The sequence below is a fragment of the Hyla sarda genome, chromosome 6, assembly GCF_029499605.1.
Source record: "Hyla sarda isolate aHylSar1 chromosome 6, aHylSar1.hap1, whole genome shotgun sequence".
NCBI lineage: Eukaryota > Metazoa > Chordata > Amphibia > Anura > Hylidae > Hyla > Hyla sarda.
In genome coordinates, this window is record NC_079194.1 from 279,459,488 (window position 1) to 279,486,639 (window position 27,152).

A 27,152-nucleotide genomic window follows, 5' to 3' on the forward strand; every position below is an offset into this window, starting at 1 on the left:
TGTCCGGGCATGCTGGGAGTTGTAGTTTTGCAACATCTGGAGGTCCGCAGGTTGAAGATTACTGTTGGGTTCAGAATCTTTTTTTTTCTAGATTTTGCACCTTTAAAATTGGGTGCGTCTTATATGCCGGTGCGTCCTATAGGGCGAAAAATACGGTATATTCAGTGCATCTCTGAGTGTATATGGTTATTTAGTGATATTTTAAATTGCAGCTATCTGCTCTTTGTATAAAAATAAATAAATAAATAAAAATAAATAAATACAATGAATGTAGTCACTGATGGATTACTGAACTAAAGGGACATGGCAGGGGTGGATGCAGTAAATTTTCCTGAGCCTATAGATATAAGAGCAAACAAATCCAAAGTACAGTATATTAAAAAGTAGACAAACTTTTTATTGCATAAAAAGTTAAACAATTGATATAAAACTGGAACCCCCCTCCCCCTGTACGGGGGCAACTTGAAACTTGCTTTATTGATAAACACTATTACCGAAATGTTAAGAGCATGACAACACACACAATGTGAGAGCAGAATATCTCACGGAGGAGGTGTGAAGATAAACAGAGTAAACTTGTCAACGCACAAGGCCGACAATGGCAGGGAATGGTAATTATAGTCATTAGATGGTGTATAGCACTGATAAAACAACTACAAGTCACTAGTGTATGTAAAAATTACAGATACTGAGGGGATGGTTACACAGCTGTCCTAGACCCCATAAGCAGCAATTCTTGGGCAGTGCTACATCCACTGCTTCCGATATTGCTGCATAACTAGGCATTCAAGGGTCTGAGTAGACTGAAACCCCCGGTTGGAGCTGGTGGTGGTCCTGCAGATACAATGTAAATGTTACGCCGAGCGCTCCGGGTCCCTGCTCCTCCCAGGAGCGCTTGCGGCGTTTTCCTCTCTGCAGCGCCCCGGTCAGACCCGCTGACCGGGAGCGCTGCACTGACACTGCCGGCGGGGATGCGATTCGCATAGCGGGACGCACCCGCTCACGAATCGCATCCCAAGCTACTCATCTGTCCCGGTCCCCGGCTGTCACGTCCTGGCGTGCGCGGCTCCGCTCTCTAGGGCGCCTGCGTGCCAGCTCTCTAAGATTTAAAGGGCCAGTGCACCACTGATTGGTGCCTGGCCCAATCACTGTAATTAGCTTCCACCTGCTCCTTGCTCATATAACCTCACTTCCCCTTCCCAGCATTGCCGGATCTTGTTGCCCTTGTGCCTAGAGAAAGCGTTTCCTGTGTTTGCCATACCAGTGTTTCCCGACCTTCTGCTATCACCATTGACTACGAACCTTGCCGCCTACCCTGACCTTCTGCTACGTCTGACCTTGCCTCTGTCTAGTCCTTCTGTCCCACGCCTTCTCAGCAGTCAGCGAGGTTGAGCCGTTGCCGGTGGATACGACCTGGTTGCTACTGCCGCAGCAAGACCATCCCGCTTTGCGGCGGGCTCTGGTGAATACCAGTAGCAACTTAGAACCGGTCCACCGGTACGGTCCACGCCAATCCCTCGCTGACACAGAGGGTCCACCTCCAGCCTGCCGAAGCCTAACAGTAAATTTACAAACCTTTAGAAATAAAATAAAAACCCAACAAATAAACAAAAACAATGTAAATCGCAACAAACTACAACCATAGTGTTTGCTGCCACCAAATCTTCCTGCAAATCTGTCGCTCCTATCCAAAGCGTGGAAAATTAAGAAAAACGGTCTTAGAGGCGCTGCGCAAAACGTGGTCACAGATGGAAAGACTCGAGCCAGCACAGGACAATTAATATTTTATTTGACACAACAGACGACGCGTTTCGGCACACAGAGAGTCCCTTCCTCAGGTCCAAACATACTGTGCAAATTCTGGATCAGATGTAAGATTGCACTTGTGGGGTTCCTGTGATGAGCGGTGCTGGCGTGGGTCTGCCAGACCCACGCCAGCAGACCCACGCCAGCACTGCTCATCACAGGAACCCCACAAGTGCAATCTTGCATCTGATCCACCCCAGAATTTGCACTGTATGTTTGGACCTGAGGAAGGCACTATCTGTGTGCTGAAACGCATCATCCGTTGTGTCAAATAAAATATTAATTGTTCTGTGCTGGCTCGAGTCTTTCCATCTGTGACCATGTTTTGCGCAGCGACTCTAAGACCGTTTTTCTCATTTTCTATGTGTTGCTCCAACTGGCCTTTGCGCAAGGGTCCAGTCCCGGTCAGAGTGCGGCAGCCATTACCTACTAAAACCATATTCCCACCGGTCCACTGCAAGTGTTGATCCCAGGAAACCTGGGACTAAGACTTGCCATCCGATCTGGTGAGTATATCACTAAGGTGTGGTTGAGGGTCACACTAAGTCGATATACGTAAACGAAGGGAGCGCCCCCTGTTTTTTTTTTCCTCTTTCCTACGTCTCCTATCCAAAGGATAAGGGATAAGATGTCTATGGGCAGAGTACCCCTTTAAAAGGTATACTCCGCTGCCACAACATTCGGAACATTTTGTTCCCAACGCTGGAAGCAGGCGGCAGGGGGTCGTGACGTCCTTTGGATAGGGGATGAAGATGTCTAGGGGCGGAATTCCCCTTTAAGGCTTTTTAACCACCTACCTCTTCAGGATTCTGGTGGCAGCCCGTGATAGCTTCCTCTTTGTGCCAAGTCCAACAAGTATTCCTTTAGCATTGAACTTCCAATATGTTTCCAGTTGTATCTCCAGGAATACTCTGTGCCTTTACTATGTTGTTTCCTTTTCCTTGGAAAAAATCTTAGAACTTTTTAGACCATTTTTTTGATTTGCAAAATTTCTAAGGCCACGTCTCTAAGGCACAGATACGATTTATAAAGCTCAAATTAGCTGCAGTCGTATCTGTGCATGGACAGGCACGGATGCATTCACTACTATGGCCCGCATGGACCCGATCATAAGCAGCTAGTGACCCTGACGTTCGGCTCATTTTATGAGCGCCTCCAACTTTGGACTCAGACTAAAAAACATGGTTGAATGCGATTTTTGGTCCGAGTAAAAAAAGTCAATTGGAAAATATCCCTATTGTAGTCACTAGCTGACTACGATCAGGTCGTTGTGGGCCATAGTAGTTAATGCGTCCATGCCTGTCTATGCACAGATATACGAGCAGCCGATTTGAGCTTTAGAAATCGTATCTGTGCCACAGAGGCACTAATCTTGATGTGAACGTGGCCTAACGTGTCTCCGTCAACAAAGTGCCAATCCAGGTATTTGATTGGCTTTATACCAGGCACTTGACTTTATGCAACTAATGAGGCCCTTGATGCTTGAGACACCACTTGATCCACCTGTGTAGCTCTTAGGTCATGTTCACAACGGCGGAATTTTTTGCAAGATCTGTGGTAATGTAGAAAGAAACACTGCGTACGGAGCCTTGTGTATCACCCAATGGTATGGTGGCTATAAAGTAGTCAGGAAATGAAGCCCCTTATAGGTGGTTGCTTACCTTGAAGCAGAAAAAATTGTGCATATCACCTCAATGCTGAGGTATACTGATGTGGCTTGCTGCTCAGCCGGAAGGTCTTCAGGAGTCAGTGGGAGCTGTCCTGTAGTAGTATGCAGAGTATGTAGGAAAAAAGGACCATCGATTCCAGGGGCTACTTGCTCAAACATCAGAGTCAGAGAGTTTCTTGTCAAAGATCCATGTATGGATCACTTTTATTGTAATAAAACAAAATAAAATTGTAATAAAACAAAATAAAATTGATGACGCGTTTCGAGGTTAACCCCCCTCTTCCTCAGATCAGGATCAGTTGCTGATCTGATGAAGAGGGGGTTACCCTCAAAATGTGTCATCAATTTTATTTTGTTTTATTACAATAAAAGTGATCCATATGTGGATCTTTGACAAGAAACTCTGTGACTCTGTGTTGTTTGAGCTAGCAGCACCTGGAATCGATGGTGCTTTTTTCCTACATACTCTGCATTTTTTGCAGGATGTCCGCCTTGAAAAATCTTGGTGGACATTCTACAAACAGCGGTCACCAGCAGAGCATGTCAGCGCTAGGACCGCTCTGGAATGCGCCGTCTTGATAGACAGCAATGCATTTCCAATCAGATTCTGCAGAAGGAATTCTTTCAGGGGAGGCTGGAATCAGGATTTCCGTTGCAAACGTTTCCACCACTGAAATTCAGCAATACTTTGGGACTCTGCAGCAACTTATTTCTTAGCAGAATTTTTTCGCCCAATTCGACTTGGAAATTCCGCCAGGTGAGCATGGCCTAATGAGCGGTTCTATTCAGGTGGGTTGAATCATTCCGAGACTGATTCTGCAGCCCCAGAGTCCCAGTGTATTCAATGGGATTCTGCTGCACTGTGCACATGGTGGAATTTCTGCGCCAGATTTTTCTGGTGCGGAAATTCCGATTTCCGTGTCTGCAGAACGAATGCATGTGTCCATTCTTTCTGCGGACTCCGCACGGAATACACAGCCATCTATTACCGTGCGGTCCTAGAGCCGGCATATTGTGCCGGCACATGCAGTCTTCAGATTGTACGCCCGGAGATTTTCCGTGCGGACATTCTGAGGTGTGAACATAACCTAAAAGTGTAATTTGGCCCTTCTAATATTAGGTGTGCTATTTACATTGTTCTTGTTTGATATAATTGGTTATTGACCTAAGAGGCATTTTAATTTCTGACAAATATTTTATGTCATTACATGTGGTTGTACGTACAGCACTCTTGACTTCTTACTTCTGGATGAGAACATATGAAGACTATGTACATTTTCAAATGCATGTTTTTACAAACAAAAGTAGTAATAAAAGCTGTAAAGCAGTGTTACCCAAGCAGTGTGCCTCCAGCTGTTCCAAAACAACAAATCCCAGAATGCCTAGACAGCCTTTGGCTGTACTAAATGTTTCCCCTGACAGTGTAATACAGTGTTACCAAACCAGGGTGCCTCCAGTTGTTGCAAAACTGCACCTTCCAGCATACCCGGACAGACTTTGGCTATGCTAAAAGCTCCCCTGACAGTGTAATACAGTGTTACCTAAGCAGTGTGCCTCCAGCTGTTCCAAAACAACATGTCCCAGAATGCCTAGACTGCCTTTGGCTGTACTAAATGTTTCCCCTGACAGTTAAATACAGTGTTACGAAATCAGGGTGCCTCCAGCTGTTGCAAAACTACACCTCCAAGCTGTCTGGGCATGCTGGGAGTTGTAGTTTTGCAAAAGCTGGAGGCCCCCTGGTTGGGAAACCCTGCAGTAGAGGATCGGTTTACTCCAATCTTAAGTGTTACTCTCTGGCCACTTAGTAGTGTCTGATACTGGAGCTGATATTATAAGAGGAGTTCAGCACTTTACAAGTGATAAATCATTCAGCGCCTCAATCTGGATGGTGCAATGAAACACGTGCACAGGGCACATGACATAACACGAATTACATAGAGAACACTGGTATCATTTTGGAATAAATAAAGAAAAGATAACTGCAACATATGAACATACTTACAGAACATTTGCCATTGATTGACACTCACCCAACACCATAAAATACAATAAAACAAAACAGCAAATACAACCAAGCACAATCAAATCCCTTTACAATAACCCGAAAGATCGATTCTGCCACCTCATACATGCGTTACAGTATGTTCACACAGGGTGGATGATCCACAGTGTTTCTGCACTAAAATGCACAGCAGAAAATCTGCACCAGATCATGCAGGTTTTGCTTCTGGGGATTTTGATGCCATTCATGTTAATACAGTGGTCCCTTAAAGGGGCACTGTCAGACTTAAAAACCTTTTTATATGTTGTACATCTTGGCAAAAAATGTACCTTTTTTATATACTTCCTTAGAAAATGTAATTTCCTTTTTATAGAAATCATGGCTTATTTAAAAAAAACAAAAAAAACAGAACACAATCCTGTCTGGTTGCAGAATCATCTTGATCCCAAGTAAATCACAGCTTGGGACAAAGTCCAGTAAGGGAGGATGAGACTAGCACTCCTCTGTGCTCACTCCTGTCCTATCAGACGGCAGCATGCAAAAAAAGGAGGAGGTGGCTGCAGAGCAGCCTCATGATTGGATGAAGAGACCTAGCAATGCACAGCAGACTGTGGGAGGAAGATGAGTCATGCGGAGTGAGGGCACGCCCCCTCCACAACACAGAATGACAAACCAAGTGAGCAACAGATAGGAGGTATTTGTGAGAAAATATATACTGTAGGTGCTAGACTTAGCTATAAGACCTTATGAAAACAGGGCTGTGTGTTCCCTTATCATGTCCTATTGACTGAATATACTACAGGTGACTCCAATCAAGGTGTAGAAACATCTCAAAGGTGATCATGAGAAATGGGAGGAGCCAGAGCTAAATTTTAAAGGGGTACTCTGCAGAAAAACATCTTGTCCCCTATCCAAAGGATAGGGGATAAGATGTCTGATCACTGGTGTCCCACCACTGGGGCCCCTGCAATCTCCAGGCCGGCAGTGCCGGCATCTGGAACCTGCAAGCTTGGAGCTTCCGCATTTGTGACATCACACCACGCCCCCTCCATTCATGTCTATGGGAGGGGGCGTGATGGTTAGTATGTAGCCGCCACGCCTCCTCCTATAGACATGAATGGAGAGGGCATGATGGCTGTAGTCGCCAGTCATCCGGCACGGAGCGGAGTTCGTGCCGTGCCGGAGATCACGGGGGTCCCCTGCTGTGGGAACCCCGCGATCAGACATTGGATAGGGGATGAGATATTTTTTGCCAGAATACCCCTTTAAGTGTCTTAGCAAAGGGTCTGAAAACTTATGTCTATGAGAAATGTTAGTTTTTACTTCCTAATAAATTTTCAAAAAAATCATAAATCTCCGCTTTCATATTCTCATTAAAGGGTATAAAGTGCAGATTGAAGGGGAGGGGGGGGGGGGCGGGGGTCTTGAACCTTTTTGATTTTACCATAAGGCCTTAGCATAACAAAATGTGTAAAAAAGGGTCTGAAAACTTTCCGAATGCCTTGTAAGTGACTAAACTGCCATGTAGAACGCACATTCACTCTCCTGAATCTTGTTCTGAATAACACAGTGATATTTTTCTGCCATGTTAATCTGACAGGCTGGTGGAGGCCTCTCTCTGCCTCCGGCAGTATAATAGTGGAGGCTGCCCCTGGTTGTAATTACATTGCTGCACATCCAAGTGACACAACCATAGGGATTAGGAAGCATTACTAATGGCTAATGAGGATATTACCGACAATGATGACCCAAGCCTGCAATGGAGACAGCATGGAGCGAGAAGACATTACAGTACCGGGCTACGGGGTCACACTTACCCCTTCAACTTGAAATGTCCATTCTTTCTCCTCAAAGTGATCGGAGTGTGGGTCCTGCAAACAAAAATGGAATTCAGGGATCATTAACCATTTTTAGGCCAGCGCTCTATGATATTACCCCTGGCGATTATCACATTGTGCAATATGAAATGATTATAATATTATATGACATATAATATTGGCCTACGGGCTGATATCTCGCTCCCTCTGCTGCGAGTCCTCTGTTGAGCGTCTAATGGAGATCAAGCCATTGGCTATTCTCTCTGTAATATAAAGTGTTCGCTCCCATTCAAGCACAACTTTCCAGTTTACAGTGTAATTAAATAGAAAAAAATGCAAATTGGGTATTATTGTAAAGTGATTGTATGACTTATCCCCATAGTGAGCTACAAGATGTGCCATGGTGGACAGATAAAGCAGAATTCGTGGTTCTTCTCTCTCAGAGCTGAAATCTCCCAGCATTCCTCTGCACAGAGGTTTAGTCTGGTGGCTTTCATTCTGGGAAGTGTAGTCTTTACACCAGTCATTTTGATACGTGAGATGTTAATGCCCTGTTAATGGCTTCTGTTTCTATCATAAGAAGCCATGGGAGCAATGATATAGAATGGACATTAAAGGGGTACTCCACTGCTCCAGTGTTCGGAACATTTTGTTCTGAACGCTCGGTGCAGGATGCGGGGGTCGTGACGTCAAGGCCACGCCCCTTGTGACATCACACCATGCCCCCTCAATGCAAGCCTATGGGAGGGGGCATGGCAGCTGTAATGCCCTCTCCCATAGGCTTGCATAGAGGGGGGCGGAGTGTGATGCCCCACGGGGTGGAGCCGTGAAGTCACAATACTCCAGCCCCATGATCGTGATTCATCTTGTTTTCTCCGGAGGCTGATGATAGCGGGTGCTGCATGAAAGATTCCTGGGGTCCCCAGCGGCGGGACCCCCGCAATCAGGCATCTTATCCCCTATCCTTTGGATAGGGGATAAGATGTCTTAGGGCTGGAGTACTCCTTTAACATTTAGCTGTTGAGCCTTGTCTGCCACTTCTACTACCAGAGTCCTTGACATATAGCAAATAATGCAAACGTGAACCGAACCAAGGTGCCTTTATAAGAGCTCAGCTCAGCCAATAGGGACGTGTATCAAACAGTAACTACTTAAACCAAATAGGGAAATGCTCCCCTACCATTTAAAAAAAATGCAAAGCGCAGAAATGTATTAATCGGAAATGTCTCTATAGGCTCCACGTCATGGACATCTGAAGAAACCTCCACCAACGAGAGAAGGGGCCACACAGGTGTGAGCTACATAACTATACATGAATGGAGATGCATAGTACATGCACTGACACTCACTACTCTACATTCGTTGGGCCGGGCACTCTGCACCAGGACCAGCGGGAAATGTTTACATTGACCCCGAGGTGAGCAGCAAAACTGTATGCATCGCTGCTCACTCTCTACAATGTGTACAGCAGCCCATAGGTGAGCAGCACTGCATACAGTCTAGGTACTCAAAACCCAACCTAGCAGTGTTCAGTAAGCAGCGAAGCACACTATACTGTATGCTCTGCCGCTCACTGTATAGGAGCAGGGAACTCGACTTTTGACAGGAGTCCTGCTCCTGCACATACTTTGCGTGGTGTGGTACATAAATAGCGTAGTGTCACCAATAAAGTTGGCAGTAGCTACATTCTTGTGTTCAACCGTGTTAGCAGAACGACGAATAATGCTGCACGCTGTGGTAACCTTTCAATCAAAACTGACCGAAATCCAAACCAAATTGCCACATGAATGTGTGAACATAGCCTTATATGATAGTTCTGTGAATTAGTGGCACAGCGATTGCATTTGTTTGCCAATTTTATATTGTCATATTTTATTAAGAAATCAAAATTCTTATCATGAATTTCTTTCATTATTCTGACCACTTACTCGATATAGTGTTGCTGTGATGTCCACATTTTCAGGAACAGCCCACACAACCGATCCACGAAAAGGATCCTTGATCCCCGGCTGCCAGCTATGAGCCTGAATAAAACAGTATAGCATTTACACTTTGGCATGAATGAATGACACAAAAGGAAATGCTAAAAAATTTTGAGTTCTCAGTAGTTTACATTTTTTTATTTTATTTCACTTTTTTATTTAATTTTAATGGCTCGCCGAAATAGATTATAACAATAGGCGAACTTCGGAGGTGTGCTATGGCCCTTTCATCAGGCATGGAATTATACAGTATCTGAAGAAATACAGATTTATTTGCAAGAGGACATAGGTGGTAATACAGTAGACAAGTGAAGGAAAACAGATGTATTCATATGTTAGGGGGGATTACACAACTGAGGCTATAAATGTGAACATTTGGTGTCCTGTGATAGTTATCTGGTCCATTGTTTTGATGTCCTCAACGTTTCTGATTGTGAGGACATCAAAACAATGGACCGGATAACTATCACTAGACACCAGAATTTACACACTCCTTATCTCTAAACTGCTGAATATGTTTCTTCAGATATTGTGTTAAACCATGAAGTCTGATGAAGGGGCTGTAGCATATCTGAAAAGCTCGCCTTTTGTCATCATCCATTATAAGGTATCAACCACTGAGAACTTTCATGTTTTACCATTTGTATTTACTGGCTAATAGGGTATACAGATATATTTGTTCTTTCATCACAAAGGGACAAAAGGAATGGACTGAATGGACACACAATGGGAACGAAAGTGTGAAAAAAAGCAGGAAACACCTATAGCATTTTTAGGTTTAGCATTTTTGTGTTCAAAACTATGAGGCCATAAAGGCAGCAATAAACTTTGTCATCATAAAGAACATAATGTCAGGCAAAATGTTATAAAGATTTCTTATTACACATAGAACTATAAATAGTAAGCCTAGATCGATGTCCTGACAGTCAATAGTAATAAAGCTGTTAACTGGAATATTAGAAAACAATTGCTCCTATCAAGATAAAAGTCCTTTTTATGGTCAGGAGATACTTTTTAGTGAAAAGTGGAAGTTCAGCAACTTGTCAAATAACATAAAACTTCCATTTGTGTAGTCAGGGAAGTGGTGAGTGGACCGGAGGGAGTTTTGGTTACAGATACTGTATATAGAGATATGGCTTCGTTTACAAGGAGTCTACATGGATGTGATCCAGCAGACTTGTCATTGAGATGGTACTGAGGTAGAGGAAGAAGGCAAGTCAATGGGATCTGTTAAGACCCGGCAGTGTCAGCTGTGCTCCAACCCATTTAGGGTTCGGCTTTTTTCTTTGGCACCAAACGGGCCCTGAATGGGTTGGAGCACAACGGCAGTGGCAACCTAGTCCTGATCATAACGTCTTATAGTCTATACAAAATGTAGCCATATATATTGTAAGTATAGATCAGGCATCTATATGTTAGAGGGGTATTCCGAGTTGGACCACTTATCCCTTATTTAAAGTGTCAGATTGCAGGAAGAGGGTGGGGTGTGGGCTTGGTGGGGGGAGGGGCCTCAAATCATTTTTCATTCATTAAAGGAGTTCTGTAGAGAAAAATAACGTATCCCCTATCCAAAAGATAGGGGATAAGTTATAGATCGCGGGGGGGTCTGACCGCTGGGACCCCCTGTGATCTCCTGAATGGAGCCCAGCAGAGAGGTATAGATATCTGGAGGGGGGCGTGTCGGCCGCGCCTTCCTGCAGGGGTCGAAATGGGCACTTCCTGAAGACTGCCGGGGTCCCGTTCAGGTGATCGCAGGAGGTCCCAAGGGTCAGACCCCCTGTGATCTATACCTTATCCCCTATCCTTTCGATAGGGAACAAGTCATATTTCACTGCACTACTCCTTTAATAGAGAAGATGGAGGGGAGGCTCTAACCCTAGTGGAAATCAATAAAGGCCGGGCTAGCCAAGCTGTCACATATACCCAAGGTGACAAAAAAAAAAATTGCACAAGATATCAAAGGAATTGGTGCTCAAGTACCTTGAGCGCCAATTCCTTTAATATCTTGTGCCATTTTTTATCTATTGTCTATGCCGAAGATGCTGAGTACAATGCTTCACTACCTTCACCAGCTCCATAGAAAATGAATGGATCAACGTTACACTTGAGCAATTCACTGCTCCATTCAAGACAATTCAGGACGCTGAACTCGAGATGACAGGGGGTCCCAGCAGTCAGACCCCCCTCGATTTGACACTTCCCCAATATGCACAGAATAGGGGATAATTGTTATCCAAATTAGAATACCTCTTTAAAGGTTTTTTTTTTTTTAGACTTCTGGATTTATGACCTATCCTGGGGATATCTGATCGGTGGTTTGGCAACATCTGACACCCCGACAATTAGCTGTTTCCAAGAGCAATGGTACCAACATACACACTTTAAAAAGAGCTAAGCAGCAGTATCCCAGCATGGCCACTACACAATGTATGAAGCTGTCTTCATCTGGCTCTGTTCTTTGTATAAACGAGCGTCGCAGCACGTATATACAAAGGTGCCAGGTATCGGACCCACCGGTCAGATATTCATGGCTACTGAGGATAGGCCATCAATTCAAAACTCTGGAAAATTCCCTTTAAATGTACAGACAGGAGTAACTTTAGATATATTTAGGTATTTATATAATCATTGCTTAGATATGCGTGTTGTGTTTCTTTCTTATTCTATACAAAAGCCAATTCCTGCCATGAAAAAGAGTGCACACAATCTCCATTCCTTCAGATGTATTTTTAAATGTATACACCCCATAATGGAATGTATTACGGGTTGAGTCACTGATAGACTTCAAAGAAAGGACACAGAGGAACATCAAATAGTGTAGCTAACCTACAAGGAAAAGTGGAGAATTCTGATTGGAAAGATTTTTACACGCTAAGCAATATTAAAGGGAATGTGTCCCTTAGATTTTCATTTCTGATCCCAGTCAGATACTGAAACGTGTTCTTTTTGTTCCCATTTTCTGATTGTAGTATTTTTATAAAATTTTTGTACATTATGGTGGACATATTGCCTGAGCTTCTGCTCTGCTCTATTAACAGCATTTAGGGATATACTTTACAGCAGCTACATGGACACAGGAATCAATAAACTAAAGTGGACTTGTTGACCTTTATGGGAGAGTTTTCTAGGTATGCTCTGTGACCTGTGTAGAAGTTAGTTTGCAGGGAGGAGCAGGAGGGGAGCTGTTACCATCATCTGTTGTAAATGACCCGATTTCTTCTCATCTATCTACTGGTGTCACCTTTCACTGTACTCCTATCTGTGATGCTAAGGAGAAGACTTCTTAGAAGTAATCTCTACAGCACAGGACCTGTCATCTTATTAGGCTTAGTGGTTACAAAGAAAATTGTAAGATTTCAAGATTATTTTGGACAACTACTGTCATTCCAAATACCTTCCCTCCATGTGATTCCGAACATATTTGTAAACCACTTCATTAATCAAAAGGTATACCACGGTTTTAGGTCTGGTCAGAAAACTGTATACAGGGAAAAACGAGACAACCGGAGTCAACGTTTGACTCTGGTCGGCTCATTGAAATGAATGGGGTTCGGGCAGGATCCGGCTGGGATACGGCAGCGGCCGGTTTTCGCCCCTCCCAATCGGATCCAGCAACTGTACACTACAATCGTAGTGTGAAAGCACCCTAAGATCATGACAGATACTCTTTAATGTACACAAACCATGCAGGTTTAAAAAAAAAAAAAAAAAGGTCTAAAATAACAGGTACACATAGATAGTAAAGCAGAAAATTAGAATAATCACCTAAAAAAAAGACATACTTAACACAAAACCGTTATCTGATGATCTCATGCTTTTAATGTAGTGATCAGACCTGTAGAGAGTAAACTAACAATGGAAGGAAGCTTTACAAAAATATTTATAGTTCAAAATGAGTATATACCTCTGACTACAGCCTACAAGGGCGCATACATGAATGATCTTTATTTATTTATTTATTTTTTTATTAGAATAGAAACTTTCTCAGTGACACTGACATTGAGATAGCTGTCATAGGAAACAGAAGGGATCGCTTTCCCATAATAACAGGCAACGTACATGACAGCTTGTCTGGATTACATTTATAATTGTCTTAAATTGGCTAGTTTAAAAGAGAACAAAAATAACTAGCAACACAAGCTTAAAGAAATGTATCCCTTCCAGAACTGGTTTGTAATATGAGGAGGTGACCCACAATGAAGTTGACCCATGGATGTAGCTCTAGCATTTATTATAAGTATCTGTGCTTTGTTCCTGTTTTTCAGGATCGGTTCTTCCCCCAAATAAAAAATAAAAAACATAAAACAAAAAAAACTAAAAACCAAACATAAAACAAAAACATGTTCGGCATAGGATAAGATACCTGAAAAATGTAGATGAAGATTTGATGTATTTAGGGGCCTTACAGCTGTCCCCTAGTATTCACTATACTATTAGGGAAAAAGGGATTGAGCATGTTGGTTTTAGGACACCCCATTCTTTTTTCCTTTGGGAGATAAGCAGCTGCCAGTGGTGTTTGGCAACAGCTTTTTCGCCTTTCTTTATGAAAATAAACATGCGCTCTTGGCGGGGCGGAGTGCACGTGTTTATATTTCAGTAATTGTAACTAGTATAACAAAGCAAGGGAGAACAATGGGGAGAATGAAAGGGTACACAACAGTAGGGAACGCATATCACCTAAAGGGTAAATAGAACAAACACAGTAAGACAAGACAATAAATTACCATAATGTTCAGCAATAGCATCAGTGTTTGTAGCCAAAGATAAAGAAGAATATATTAGAGCATAAAATAAGTAAAATAAACAATATAAGAAGCAAAGCTCCTTGTGAGGAAGCTATCCAAAGCTATAGGAACCCTTTAGGGCAACATAACAGGGAACTTGGTATTTAGAGAGAGAGAGAGAATGTAGACGACCACAGATATGGATACCTTGGAGCAAACTCTTCTGTTCCTGCGAGTCCAAACAACTACTATTTTATCCGGTTGCCTAGGAAAAATGTGAAAATAAAAACAATAGTTAATAAAAAAAAAAGCAACAGGTTATATGATTCTTTAAACAGAAAATAAAAGATTAAAAATAAGCAAAAGTTAGGTTCACACACATTTTTTGGTCTGAATTTCAGTCAGGGGTTTTAAAAGGGTGGTCCGCCTAAGGACATATTATCCCCTATCCGCTGGGACCTCCCCGCTCTCTCCATGCGGCACCTGTGCCCCACCCTGCATTCAAACAGTACGCCCCCTCGTGACATCAAGCCCCACCCCCTCCATTCATGTCTACCTACAGGAGAGCATGTGTTTTGTCTACAGGAGGGCAGACAACAGTTAAAATAGCCATCATACAGTGATCTTCTTGATAGCAGTGGCCCTCAGCTACTGAAACCAGCTAGGAGCCACCAGGTATGGAGTGGGATCTAGTTCCGAGCCCGATCTATACACAGCCAGATGTCGAGTATACCTGTGATATCAAAAGAGCCCCCTTTGCCCCAACCTGCGGACACCCATGAGTGGGTTTAAAATTGGCCATGAATTAGTGCTTGGTGGGGTCCAACCCCAACCTGCGGACACCCATGAGTGGGTTTAAAATAGGCCATGAATTTGTGCTTGGTGGGGTCCAACCCCAACCTGCGGACACCCATGAGTGGGTTTAAAATAGGCGATGAATTAGAGCTTGGTGGGGTCCAACCCCAACCTGCGGACACCCATGAGTGGGTTTAAAATAGGCCATGAATTAGAGCTTGGTGGGGTCCAACCCCAACCTGCGGACACCCATGAGTGGGTTTAAAATAGGCCATGAATTAGTGCTTGGTGGGGTCCAACCCCAACCTGCGGACACCCATGAGTGGGTTTAAAATAGGCCTTGAATTCGTGCTTGGTGGGGTCCAACCCTTTTTTTTTTTACCAATAAGGCTAGGGCTACACAGTGAATTTGGTAGTCGCATAAACCCCTGTGACATGATGTGACAGTAACAGGATAAAGTCCAAGCTTGATGACTTTTTTGGGTTGCCAATTGACAAATGACACTTGACTTTTCCAAACATGACCTCAGTATAAGTCGCATGCAACCTGCTTGTGATTCTCTGCACTTTGGCTATCCTAATTTTTTTACAGCCAAATCACAGTTACGTTAAGTTGTGTAACCAGGAGTCTTGCACAAATATTTTGGTTACATGAGATGTGGTTTGCTGTTGTGCAATCCATGTCACGGTGTAACCCTAGCTTAATCCATCATTTGTGTCAGTAAGTGCAGCTAAATACAGTAGTCCCACAAGTTACAATATTAAATGGTTCCAGGACGAGTTGTAGTTTTGGGAGTTGCTGGGAGTTGTAGTTTTGCAACAGCTGGAGGCACCCTCTTTGGGAAACACTGGTCTATGTAGAGGACAGAAGCTTCTTCAGGGTCCAGTACAGAACACGCAATGTCCTAAAAAAAGGAAAATGGAGCCGCCCTCACCTGGTGTCCAGTGGAGCAGCTAACCCTGGCACAGGTAAAGAGTACAGAACATGTAATACATCCCTGTACTGTAGGGGGCGCTACCAGACACCAGTCAATTCATGCACTTTAGGAATACACAGGTTTTACCAGTGAAATATCCATTCTGATTGGTCGGTTCTTCCAGCCATTGACATGTTTCGCAGATTCCATAGCATTGTATGTTGAGTCTGGTTTCAAGTTACAATGGTCCAGAAAAGACCATTATATGTTGAAACTATTGTATGTTGAGGCCATTGTAAGTTGAGGGATCACTGTATATGTCTGTAAGTTTGAAGGCTTTTCCCATCCAACATACATAATATACAAACTACAAAAATAACATTGACTATAGTAGGAAAGAACAGACCAGCACTACTACATCTAGCGCCTTACCAAAATCACACTAGATAACTTCTGTGCCTAGTCACTTGTGTCTTACCCCAGGCGGGGGCGCTATAACATATCAACCATTTTTCCCCCAAAGAGTTCCTAATATTCACAGGCTTGAATTGGGGTTTTGCCCTATAGTCTTTCTCCCCTGAAGGCCACATAACCACCAATAATTCATGTGCCACACCAATGCAAAGAAGAGAAATTATGAAGACAAATGGAGCATGCATGGACACCATTGGGGATTAGGAGAACCATAGGTAAGCTAGGAGGGACATAACTGAAGTCAAAGTTATGTATCTCGGCCCAGCATAACTTTTCTTTAAACTAGGGATCGACCGATTATCGGTATGGCCGATATTATTGGCCGATAATCACGATTTTGGGCATTATCGGTATCGGCAATTACCCTGCCGATAAGCCGATAATACACCGCCCCCCCAACCCACCGCACCGCGTTGCACCCCCCACCGTAGTGCTGGGCGGTATAACGGTATCAACCGGATACCGTTTTTTTTTTCTCCCACGGTATGGATTTTTGCCCATATCGCTATACCGGTCGGGCCCCTCCCCCACCCTCCGAGTCAATAATTTTTTTTTTAACTTACCCGTAATGGGGGTGGTCCGGGCCATCCATCCTTCCTGTAGTGTCCGGCGGCATTCTGGGTGGAGGGTGAACCGGTCCGGGCTGTCCTTTTTCTCCGGGGGTCCTCTTCTCCACTCCGAGCAGGCTCCGGCCTAGTAAGCTGCATAGACGCCGCTACGCCGTGACGTCAGGTGCGTTGCTGCGCACGTGCGTCACTGCGCAGCGGCGTCTATGCAGCGTTACTAGGCCAGAGCCTGCCCGGAGTGGAGAAGAAGGACAGCCTCCACCGGTTCACCCTCCACCCGGAATGCCGCCAGACACTACAGGAAGGATGCATGGCCCGGACCACCCTCCCCGGACGGTCCCTGCAGCAACTGGGAAGGTGAGTCAGGGTTCTGGGATGGACAGGGGTCTGTATAATATACTATACCTACAGTAGGCCCTCCAGCTGTTGCAAAACTACAACTCCCAGCATGCCCGGACAGCCAACGGCTGTCCGGGCATGCTGGGAGTAGTAGTTTTGGAACAGCTGGAGGCACCCCTAGACGCGGCGCGGCGGGGGGAGCGGTGGCAGTGATAGGTCTCAGGACCCCCGGACAGGCAGGGGGAGAGAAGCGGGTGGCAGTGGCGGCCTATGGCCCCGCAAAAGCCACTGCAGTGCATTGATTTAAATCGCCCGCTTTAAATCAATGATCTGCAGCGGTGTCGCGGGGGGGGAAAAATAGCCTAAAATTTATACCGGAATATCGGTACAAGTTATCGGCTATCGACCCTAACCTCCACAGAGTATCGGTATCGGCCCTAAAAAAACGATATCGGTCGATCCCTACTTTAAACCATTCAAGTAGAAAAATTACATGAAATGACAAATTCTTTTCCTTTTAACATTAAATTGTTCATAGGATAATTCCTTCAATAAAGACGGGGTCTGCAGAGTAATAAAGAAGTCCCCGGACAGCGCTTATGTGGTTTTGATCGGTCCCATCGCCTCAGTCATTGCTTCCTCTTGTCTAATTCTACATATGTAAAAATGTTATAGAAACAACCCCAGAGATACGAGATTTGTCGTTTTGATGTATGTGAAACAAGTCTCTCCAGAAGGAGATAGACAGAACTCGGTACTTCAAAAGGAGTTGGCAGCCCTGTCTGTATTAACATTTCATTTTGTTACCGATTTGTCATCTCGTTGCGACATGTGTATTTAAAGGGTAACTATTATTTAGGAATTCTTTTTCGATATGTCATGGTGACTTGGAACGTTAGTGCTTTGGGTGCTGTGATCCCGCACCAATGAAATGAAGCAGCAGCATAGATGAGCATGGGGGCCCTTTGTTTTTGGATTCTGGAGTGTGCACTGTACACACCCATAGGGGTGAATTCATGAAGACCATTTTATACATTTGCCGCATGGCTGTCCATGCTCTTTTGAACTTTATGCCAACTGCGAGGTGACATAGATTTCAGGTATAATTTACATCTGTTTCTGACATAAATCATAATCAATTGATAGAAATTGACAAGGGCAGTACAAAAAGGTGAAAATTGGCAAATTTTTGCAAAAATGACAGATTGGACGAAAATGTTCAACTTTTGTTGCAGGTATAGAGCCTTCATAAGGGACGCCAATACACCACGCGCTCAGCTCTCCAGGGAAAGTCAGGTATAAATAAAGAGTTGGAGTGCTTAGCTTCTTCCCCTTCATTTTATCCCCAAGGGTCTCAGAGCCTTAATCATTACAATCAAAACTTTTGATTATGGATGATCCGCCCTAAATGGCAGCCCCCAATGGTCCCTATGCTGAACTCAGTGCAGGGGCATCAGAAAAAGTCAGACAGGCCGGTTGGGAGACAAACAGACTAAGCACAAAATCAGCAGACAAGGGTTCAAGCCAAAAACAAGCTGGAAAGTCGAACCCTGGAAAGCAAGAAAATAGAGAGGGCGCTACCTAGCGCATTACCACTAAAAACAAGGGTGAACAGAGGTAATTACAATGCTCACCCAGAATGTTACACTCGCCAAGTGTAACAATGGAAAAGGGCTTGTGTGGGAGTATGCCGGCAGCCGGTCCACCTTCGAACAGATGCACAAAGAAACAAGGAGACTCCAAGGAGGTGGCGGACATCAAGAGGCGCTGGACACACTCGGAGGGTAAAATCCACTTTAATCACCCATCATGCAACGCGTTTCACAGATTATCTGCTTTATCCTGATGAAGCAGATAATCTGTGAAACGCGTTGCATGATGGGTGATTAAAGTGGATTTTACCCTTCGAGTATGTCCAGCGCCTCTTGATGTCTGCCACCTCCTTGGAGGCTCCTTGTTTCTTTGAACCCTGGAAAGGGACATAATACAAAATAATATACAAAGAAAGAAGTGCCATAAAAAAAACATATTTATTAATATTTTTCTAAAAGTTTACCACAAAAGAAAAAAGTGCTCCCTTGTGCTCATCTCAAGTTCAAAAAAAAAAAAAACAGGCATTGATGGCAAAAATACACAATGCCAGTAATTGACTGCTGAGAGGTCACAGCTCCGCTGACTGTTCTCCCATAATAATGAGTGGGTTTACACATTTAACTAAAGTAATATCTCATATAAATGGTAAAACAGCAATATCTCTCATTAAATAGTTAAACATAAATTCTCTCTTGTGTTACAAGTTCAATCAAACACTATCTCTGTAAGTACAGTTAAGTCGGTGATGGTCCATACTGACACCTGTCACCGTAATATGCATGTGTGAAGCTGGCCTTATAAAGAGAAAGGAATTTAAGTGAATAAATAGATATATTAATTATTTAGCAAAAAAAAAAAACACCATAGCATTCTGCTCAGCTTATCCTTCTCTATAACATAATATAGTTACATAGTTCTTAAGGTTGAAAAAAGACAAGAGTCAGTTAAAGGGATATTCCTCCCATATACATATTATCCACCATCCAAAGGATAGGGGATAAGATGTCTGATCGTGGGAACCCGTCGTGACGTCAGAAGTTTCCGATAGTGAAGCAGCAGCCTGGCACAGAATGCGGGTGCTGCACAGAGATCGTGGTGCCCCCCACCCCCACCGCAATCTCCGTGCAGCACCCACATTCTGTGCCAGGCTGCTGCTTCACTATCGGAAACTTCTGAGTTTCTGGGACTGGAGACGTGACAGAATGCACAGAATGCGGGTGCTGCACGGAGATCGCAGGGGGTCTCAGTGGGGAGCCCCTCGCGATCAGACATCTTATCTCCGATCCTTTGGATAGATGATAAAATGTCTATGGATGGATTACCCCTTTAATGGGGTACTCCGCTGCTCAGAATTTGGAACAAACTGTTCTGAACGCTGGAGCAGGGAGCTCGTGACGCCATAGCCCCGCCTCCTCATAATGTCACGCTCCCGCCCCCTCAATACAGGTCTATGGGAGGGGGCGTGGTGGCTATCATGCCCCCTCCCATAGACTTGCATTGAGGGGGTGGGGTAGGACATCATGAGGGGGAGGGTCTATGACGTCACAAGCTCCAGGCGCTGGCTCCAGCATTCGGAACAGTTTGTTCCAAACACTGAGAAGCGGAGTACCTGTTTAAGTTCCACCTATATACCTATTGTGTCCCTACTGTGTTGATCCCAAAGAAAGCAAAAACATTTGCCAATTGCCCCATACCAAGAAAAAAATCCTATAGATCTAGTATCCAGATCAGACACAGAATTCCTTTAAATATTCAATTCTCCAGTGAAAAGCTGAGGCCTTCACAAAGTATGGGAGAACATACACCATAGACTACATGTTTTCAATAAAGGCGGAATTGCAGCTATATGGTGATCGGCATAAATATTATTATTTCTTGGAGCACCAGTATTCTGTCCCTATGTACAGACTATTCACCCATAAGCCTGGAGGGTATTTCCTATTGTTTCTAGTCCTTCACCTCATGTGTATCCTGAGCAGGAATCTGGCCAGACGTTCCACTTAGCAGCTTTTTACTTGACGCCTTCGATTTGTCCAATTGCTATTCCAAATGCTACAGTAATTCTTCCAAACTAGGGATCTATCAATTCTGATGGATACACTGGTCAATAAATCCCGGACAGCTTATTTTTTTTGTTATCCAGAAAATGGTAAACACATGTTTAAAGCCATAAATGGGTACCACAGAGATGCCCGCCAATAGACCTACCCAATAAATCTCACTGTGATGTGGTATATTCAGTACTGCTGTAAATAGATAAACTGTATGGGGGGTATTTATCAATTTTGCCTGTTGACAGTTTCTTTTTACCCTTTATTTTTCACTTTGGTTTTCGTGGACATACCCCAAATTTATCATTTGTTAGTAATTTTGGCTCAAATGTTGAAATCAGATGTTCACAGCGCCTTTTACACAGAACTTACCGCCACAGAGGACGCATTTTTTACCCCTTGTGCAGCCATTTCGGAGTCCCTCCTGCAGTATATCAGGAAGCGACATGAGTTATTTTCTTTTGTGGGGTTTATAGCCACCATGTGAAATGGATTTTATTTTCAACTTGCGTAGTTTTTTTTTTTTTGTTGTTGTTACTTTAGTGCAGTGGTCTTCAACCTGCGGACCTCCAGATGTTGCCAAACTACAATTCCCAGCATGCCCGGACAGCCGTTGGCTGTCCGGGCATGCTGGGAGTTGTAGTTTTGCAACATCTGGAGGTCCGCAGGTTGGAGACCACTGCTTTAGTGCTTACCTTTCCCGAACCTGTGTGGCCATGTCCAATGCTGGCTCAACGGAGGGTGAAGGTTCCTCAGAGACAACTATGTCGCAGGATAGTATTGAGCAGCCCCGGAGGCGTCGCTGCTTTCACAAAAAAATTATTTTAATGTATTTTTACACCGTTACATTTTCTGACATTGCTAAGTGTGTTTTCCATGTGCAAAATTTCTTGGCGAGGATTTGCGCCAAAAAAACAAAGATCGATTGGCGCAAATGATGAATTACTGACTAAAGTTAAAGGGTACCTCTCATCAAATAAACTTTTGATATATTTTAGATTCATGAATGTTGAATAACTTTCCAATAGCATGTTAATGAAAAATACGCTTCTTTCTATTGTATTTTTCCCGATCAGTCCCGTCAGCAAGCATTTCTGACTCATGCTGGAGTCCTAAACACTCAGAGCTGCCAGCCTGCTTTGTTCACAGCCAAACAGGCTGTGAACAAAGCAGGCTGGCAGCTCTGAGTGTTCTCCTTTGTGAACAAAGCAGACTGGCAGCTCGTAGTGTTTAGGACTCCAGCATGAGTCTGAAATGCTTGCTGCCAGGACTGGTAGGGAGACCCCTAGTGGTCATTTCTTCAAAGTGGAAAAATTAAATAGAAAGAAGCATATTTTTTTAATAACATGCAATTGTAAAGTTATTCTGTATACATTAATCTATAATATATCAAAAGTTTTTGATGAGTGGTACCCTTTAAAATCACACACAGGACCGCGTGATTTTGAGAAAGTTGTAAAAATGACAGTGGAGAAGATGCGCCAAACTTTGGCGCAAAAAGACACTGCGCCAAAGCATTGCACCAAAGTTACGTGAAAAAAAAAACACACATAAATCCTTTCATAAATACCCCCCTATATGTAACTAAAAAGTCTCTGACAGCGACATCCCAGATATAAGTATAATACTAGGCGAATGTGAAAACGCCAAAGGCATAGTCACAGAATTCTCACCTGTAACATCAACACAGCAGAAATAAAGACAGGTCGCAGCAAGTTCCTACAGTATGTTTGTAGAAAAATCATAGCTACTACTTTACTGCACAGTCTTTCAGTATTCTTATAATTACTATTTTCATGTTTTAATAATTTTACTGTGTATTTAGCCAGTAAAAAAAAAAAAGTTAAAATAATAAAATGAACCACAACATCAAAGTGACATTTTTGAGAGGCACCTACAAGGACAGCAAGGAAGCAAACATCAAATAATATTGGAAATTAAGAATGTGACGCGTTTCGGCTCGAGTTACTGAGCCTTAGTCATGACTAAGGCTCAGTAACTCGAGCCGAAACGCGTCACATGTCTCCGTATACCTGTTTGTTCTCCATGGCAATCTAATAAAGTACCTGTTCCCTGAGTCAAGCGCTGGGCGATTCTTCTTCATTTCCATTTGCCAGGGCGGAGTCCACGCCTGGTCCGCGCGCTTACTACGAGGGTGAACTGATACGGACTCTGCTCTATCAAATAATATTATAATACAATCTTTTCAGGTTTAGGAGATAAATGGAAAACGGTCATTATCATATATATATATATATATATATATATATATATATATATATATATATATCCTTTTTAATATATGGTCTATAACTAGGTTAATATGGCCTATAACTAGGATAAGGAAAAGAAGGAAAGAGAAGGTGGAGGTGGTGGGGAGGAGGAAGCGCGGGGTAGTGATGGATAGAGTGCTTCAACTCCCTGAGAATATGTGGGTGATGAAAACATAAAATAGAAAAGAAACAAATGGGATGAAGTAAGGGAGAGTGGGGAGAAGCATGCTGCTGAGCGCTTCACTCCCTGGCTCATTTTGATCTCATGGGCAAATGGGATTGCATGGAAATGGAATTCCGGCACTTTTTCCACAGCAGAAACACTGTTCCTAGTAGCAGAAGTTCCATTGCAGGATCAGCCCTTGAGTAAAAATCTTTAGTAATTTCTTACACTTTGTTTTTCCAGTACTTGCCCCCTGATCCCATTGCATTAGAAGGCTCCATAGTAAAAGGAGGACGAAAAGTAAAGGAAAGGACTGATACATCTCACCAGTATGTTGCCTTCATCCCCATAGTCTCTTCCGGAGTAAAAAATCTTAAAATGCCAACTTTATCTAATTCATAAGAATAAAGAGTCCATAGGGCTCTCACATATTTAAAAATGGATGTGTTTTGCTCGCCTTTGTTAAGGTTAACCAGGAAGCCAGGGAGTAAATCTGACAGCTGAGCACTTCTATCTGCTCGTTCTAATGATCAGTGGGGATCTCAGCACTGAGACCCGACCAATCAAAACTTTTGACATGTCTCTGTGAGCATGTCTCTGCTCTCTGTGCGCTGATCTGCTGCATTCATTAGAATATGAATGACTGGAAACAGAAAATGAAGGAGGCAGGGGAGCTGGGTGAGCTGGCTCTCTGCCTCCATTGTGTGTTGGAGCGCAATGCAGCAGGAAGATTGCAGTGGCATAACTTAGGATTTCAGTAAGTGACCTCTCTTTGTTAAGCGGTTCACACTCACTATAACTCAGTATATTGGGTTTAGTGCAGGTGAACAAGTTGTCAGATTCTCTTTAATGAAAGGGACACTTTAAAAGACATCTTCCTATGTCTATTGTAAAGTGATATCACAATTTACAATAGGTATTATAAACTTAGCGTATAAGCATATTTTAGATACAGTATGTTACCCACCTCCTTCTACTGGACTATATGCCTTTCTTGAAGAGGTTATCCAAATATTAAAGGTTATCCCCTATAAATTGGACAGGAGATGACTACGTTTTTGGTGGGGGTCCGACAGCTTGGTTGCCTGCTGATCACGAGAATGGAGGTCAGTTGTCCCCTAAGTCATTGGAGTGGCAGCGCACATGCTCAGTCACCGTTCTATTCAATCTTTATGGGTCTTTTGAACATTGCTGATCTCGACAACTGACCTCCATTATAGTCATCCTAATAGTCATGCCTTTCAGCTAGTTATATTATATCACTTTCCACTACCCCAGCATTCGGAACATTTAGGAGCAAGCGGCGGGGATCAAGACATCACGGCTATCCCCCACGTAACGTCACGCCACACCCCCTCAATGCAAGTCTATAGACTTGCATTGAGGGGGTGAGGTGTGACGTCACGAGGGGGGCGTTGCTGTGACATCACGACCCCTGCCTCCTGCACCCAGCATATTAAACGATCGCCGGGTGCTACACAGAGATCGCGGGGTCCCAGCGGCGTGACCCCCGCTATCAGACCTCTTATGCCCTATCCTTTGGATAGGGCATAAGATGTCTGGGGGCGGAGTACCCCTTTAAGATTACAAGGAAGTGCATTGTAGATCTGGGATGAAAATGTGTCCCATTTATTATTTATAATTCAAATACAGAGAGCTAAAATTGACAACACCCAAGAAAACAATGTAGTATGCAATATCTGTATCACAGTAATCCTAAATCTCTGTATAATCCTCAGAAACTATAGATGCCTAGGCAGGAGAATGGTATAGTACAGTCCTGATACTGCCGGAGTAGGATAAGCAGACATTTTATTCTTCTGTGTTTTTCCAGTGAAGACTTGTGCTGCCGTCTTCATGCCTCAGAGATGACCTTATTAGATTAAAATTAGCTTTTCTAAATTTACCAGTCTCAGCTGATGCCATGTAACCCGGCTATTGTAAACCAGTCTCAAAGTTAAACTATGTTGTTGTGCTTACACATTCCCCAAATCTCCAGAATACGAATGATAGTATCTGGTCTCTGCCAGGTCTCACGCGCTCGGTTGACGGTTGGTACTGCGATCGGTCTAATGTTTCTACCGCTTTTATTAAATAAAACGAGATGTTTAGTATTATACATAAAGCTTTCATTTATAAGGGCATCTGTCAGTAGCACAAACACCGGTAACTCATGGTATCTGTAACATGTCCTTATGGAAAGGATTTACTGGCGATGTCTACAGTCACTGAATTCCCCCCACCCCCCCACTTAAGATGCTGATCTGGAGCCTAAAGATAGCACGCACTATATTCAAGCAGAGAGCACAGCTGTACATGGAATACAGAGTACATTTTTAGGCACTACTAGGCTTGCCAGAGGAGTTAATAAAGGTAAAGGTAATATTTGATAGGAGAAACTTGGAAAAAATTGAGAACTGGGAACAGAGATAGAAAAATGTAAGCTAGCGTACTTGAGGCAATTTATTTTATTGTAAGATAGTAAACCTGTGCCAGGTGGCTGCCATAAAGCCAAATAAGATCAGCAAAGTGTTTATTAAAAAGGACATATCTACCATGCCGACTCCGGAGGAGGTACTGCAATAGGTAAAGTGCTATCTATTTATGGACATGATGGAATTAGGTCGTACAAAAGAAAAATCAGCTAAAGGCTTCTGTAAGAAGTGGTAGACCTTATAGTAACCTTCCTTAGTAATGTAGAAATAGCCCAAGTGGTAGGACCTTTCCAGGAAACCTCCTGGCACCTGACGAGGGGTCTGGTGGGTTCCTTGGGACGACTTCAGGTTTCTTGAGAAGGTGGTTTATACTCGATGCCGCCGTTGCTCGCTGTCAGTAGGGGGCCTCTATTGTCTCTACGGTCCCATCATACTGGCGCAGGTGCTTTTACCCTGATTGCTTTCATCTGTGCACTTTTATTTCTCCCTCCCTTCATATCTCCTATTGTTGTGTATTGCCATGCTGTGCTGTTACTGGTGTTTGAACATGTATATCCATACTTGTTCGAATGAGGACTTTGGGCCAGTTAGAAAGAATAACTGTTTAGTTAACCTAAAGATTATATATAAATACATGAATACACCAAAAATAACTTATCCCCTATCCCAGCGGTCAGACCTCCAGTTATGTCCAGAATGGGGCACCAGCTCTCTTAGTTGTATGGAACGGTTGACAGCTCCTTGCATTGTCTATGGGAGTGCCAGAGATACCAGAGTACAGCACTTGGGTATCTCCAGTGCTCCCATAGACAGTGCATGGAGCAGTAAACAGACATGTGCAATCTATTGCTCCATACAGCTGAGAGAATCAGGGCCTTATTCTAGAGATTACAGGAACACAGACTGTTTAGAATGCCAGGTGCTGCATGGAGATCGTGGGGGTTCTACTTCTGGGACCCCCCATTTGGATAGGGGATCAGATGTCTGTGGGTGGAGTACCCATTTAAGGGTCAATGCTGGACATCAGCATGATCGCTAATGTTCGGCATTAGTGGTGAGTCCCAGCTGCTGATAGCAGCTGATACTCACCACATATGAAGTGTTCTCAGCTCATGAGCATGCTTCATACACCAGGACCACAGCCATGGCATACATGTAGCCCTTTGCCAATATAGAGTTAAAGAGGTTGCAACACCAACACTTATCCCTATCCACAGGATACAGGATGAATGGGGGTCAGCCGGACACCTAGTGACCTTGAGAATAAGGGTCCTGAATCTTACACCAGAATAGAGCAGTGGTCACACTTGCATATTGTCACTTTATTTATTTTTTATGGGACTGCTGAAGATGAGTACAGCAATTAGGTCTCTTCTGCAGTTCTGATGTGTGACCACTGTCTCTAGACCACCAGGAATCCCAGCGGACCCCCAGTGATAACACACTTATCCTATGGAGATATATAATGTAACAAACAATAATGTAGTTGTTTCTTTCATAAGCGACTAACTTTTTTCCCCATTTTATTTTGTTTCTATCTATCAGT

At 43.6% G+C, this 27,152-nt stretch overlaps 1 protein-coding gene across 2 annotated transcripts in view; it reads right to left on the reverse strand.

The window, feature by feature from the left end:
* LOC130277117 (EH domain-binding protein 1-like) overlaps window positions 1-27,152 on the reverse strand; it is a 116,435-nt gene that overhangs the window by 46,221 nt on the left and 43,062 nt on the right. For both annotated transcript variants that reach the window (XM_056527467.1, XM_056527466.1), the window contains exons 2-4: window positions 14,208-14,265; window positions 9,223-9,318; window positions 7,295-7,348 (exon numbers count right to left, since the gene is read on the reverse strand). In XM_056527467.1, coding sequence (XP_056383442.1) covers window positions 7,295-7,348; window positions 9,223-9,318; window positions 14,208-14,265 — 208 coding nt within the window. The remainder of the gene's footprint in view (window positions 1-7,294; window positions 7,349-9,222; window positions 9,319-14,207; window positions 14,266-27,152) is intronic.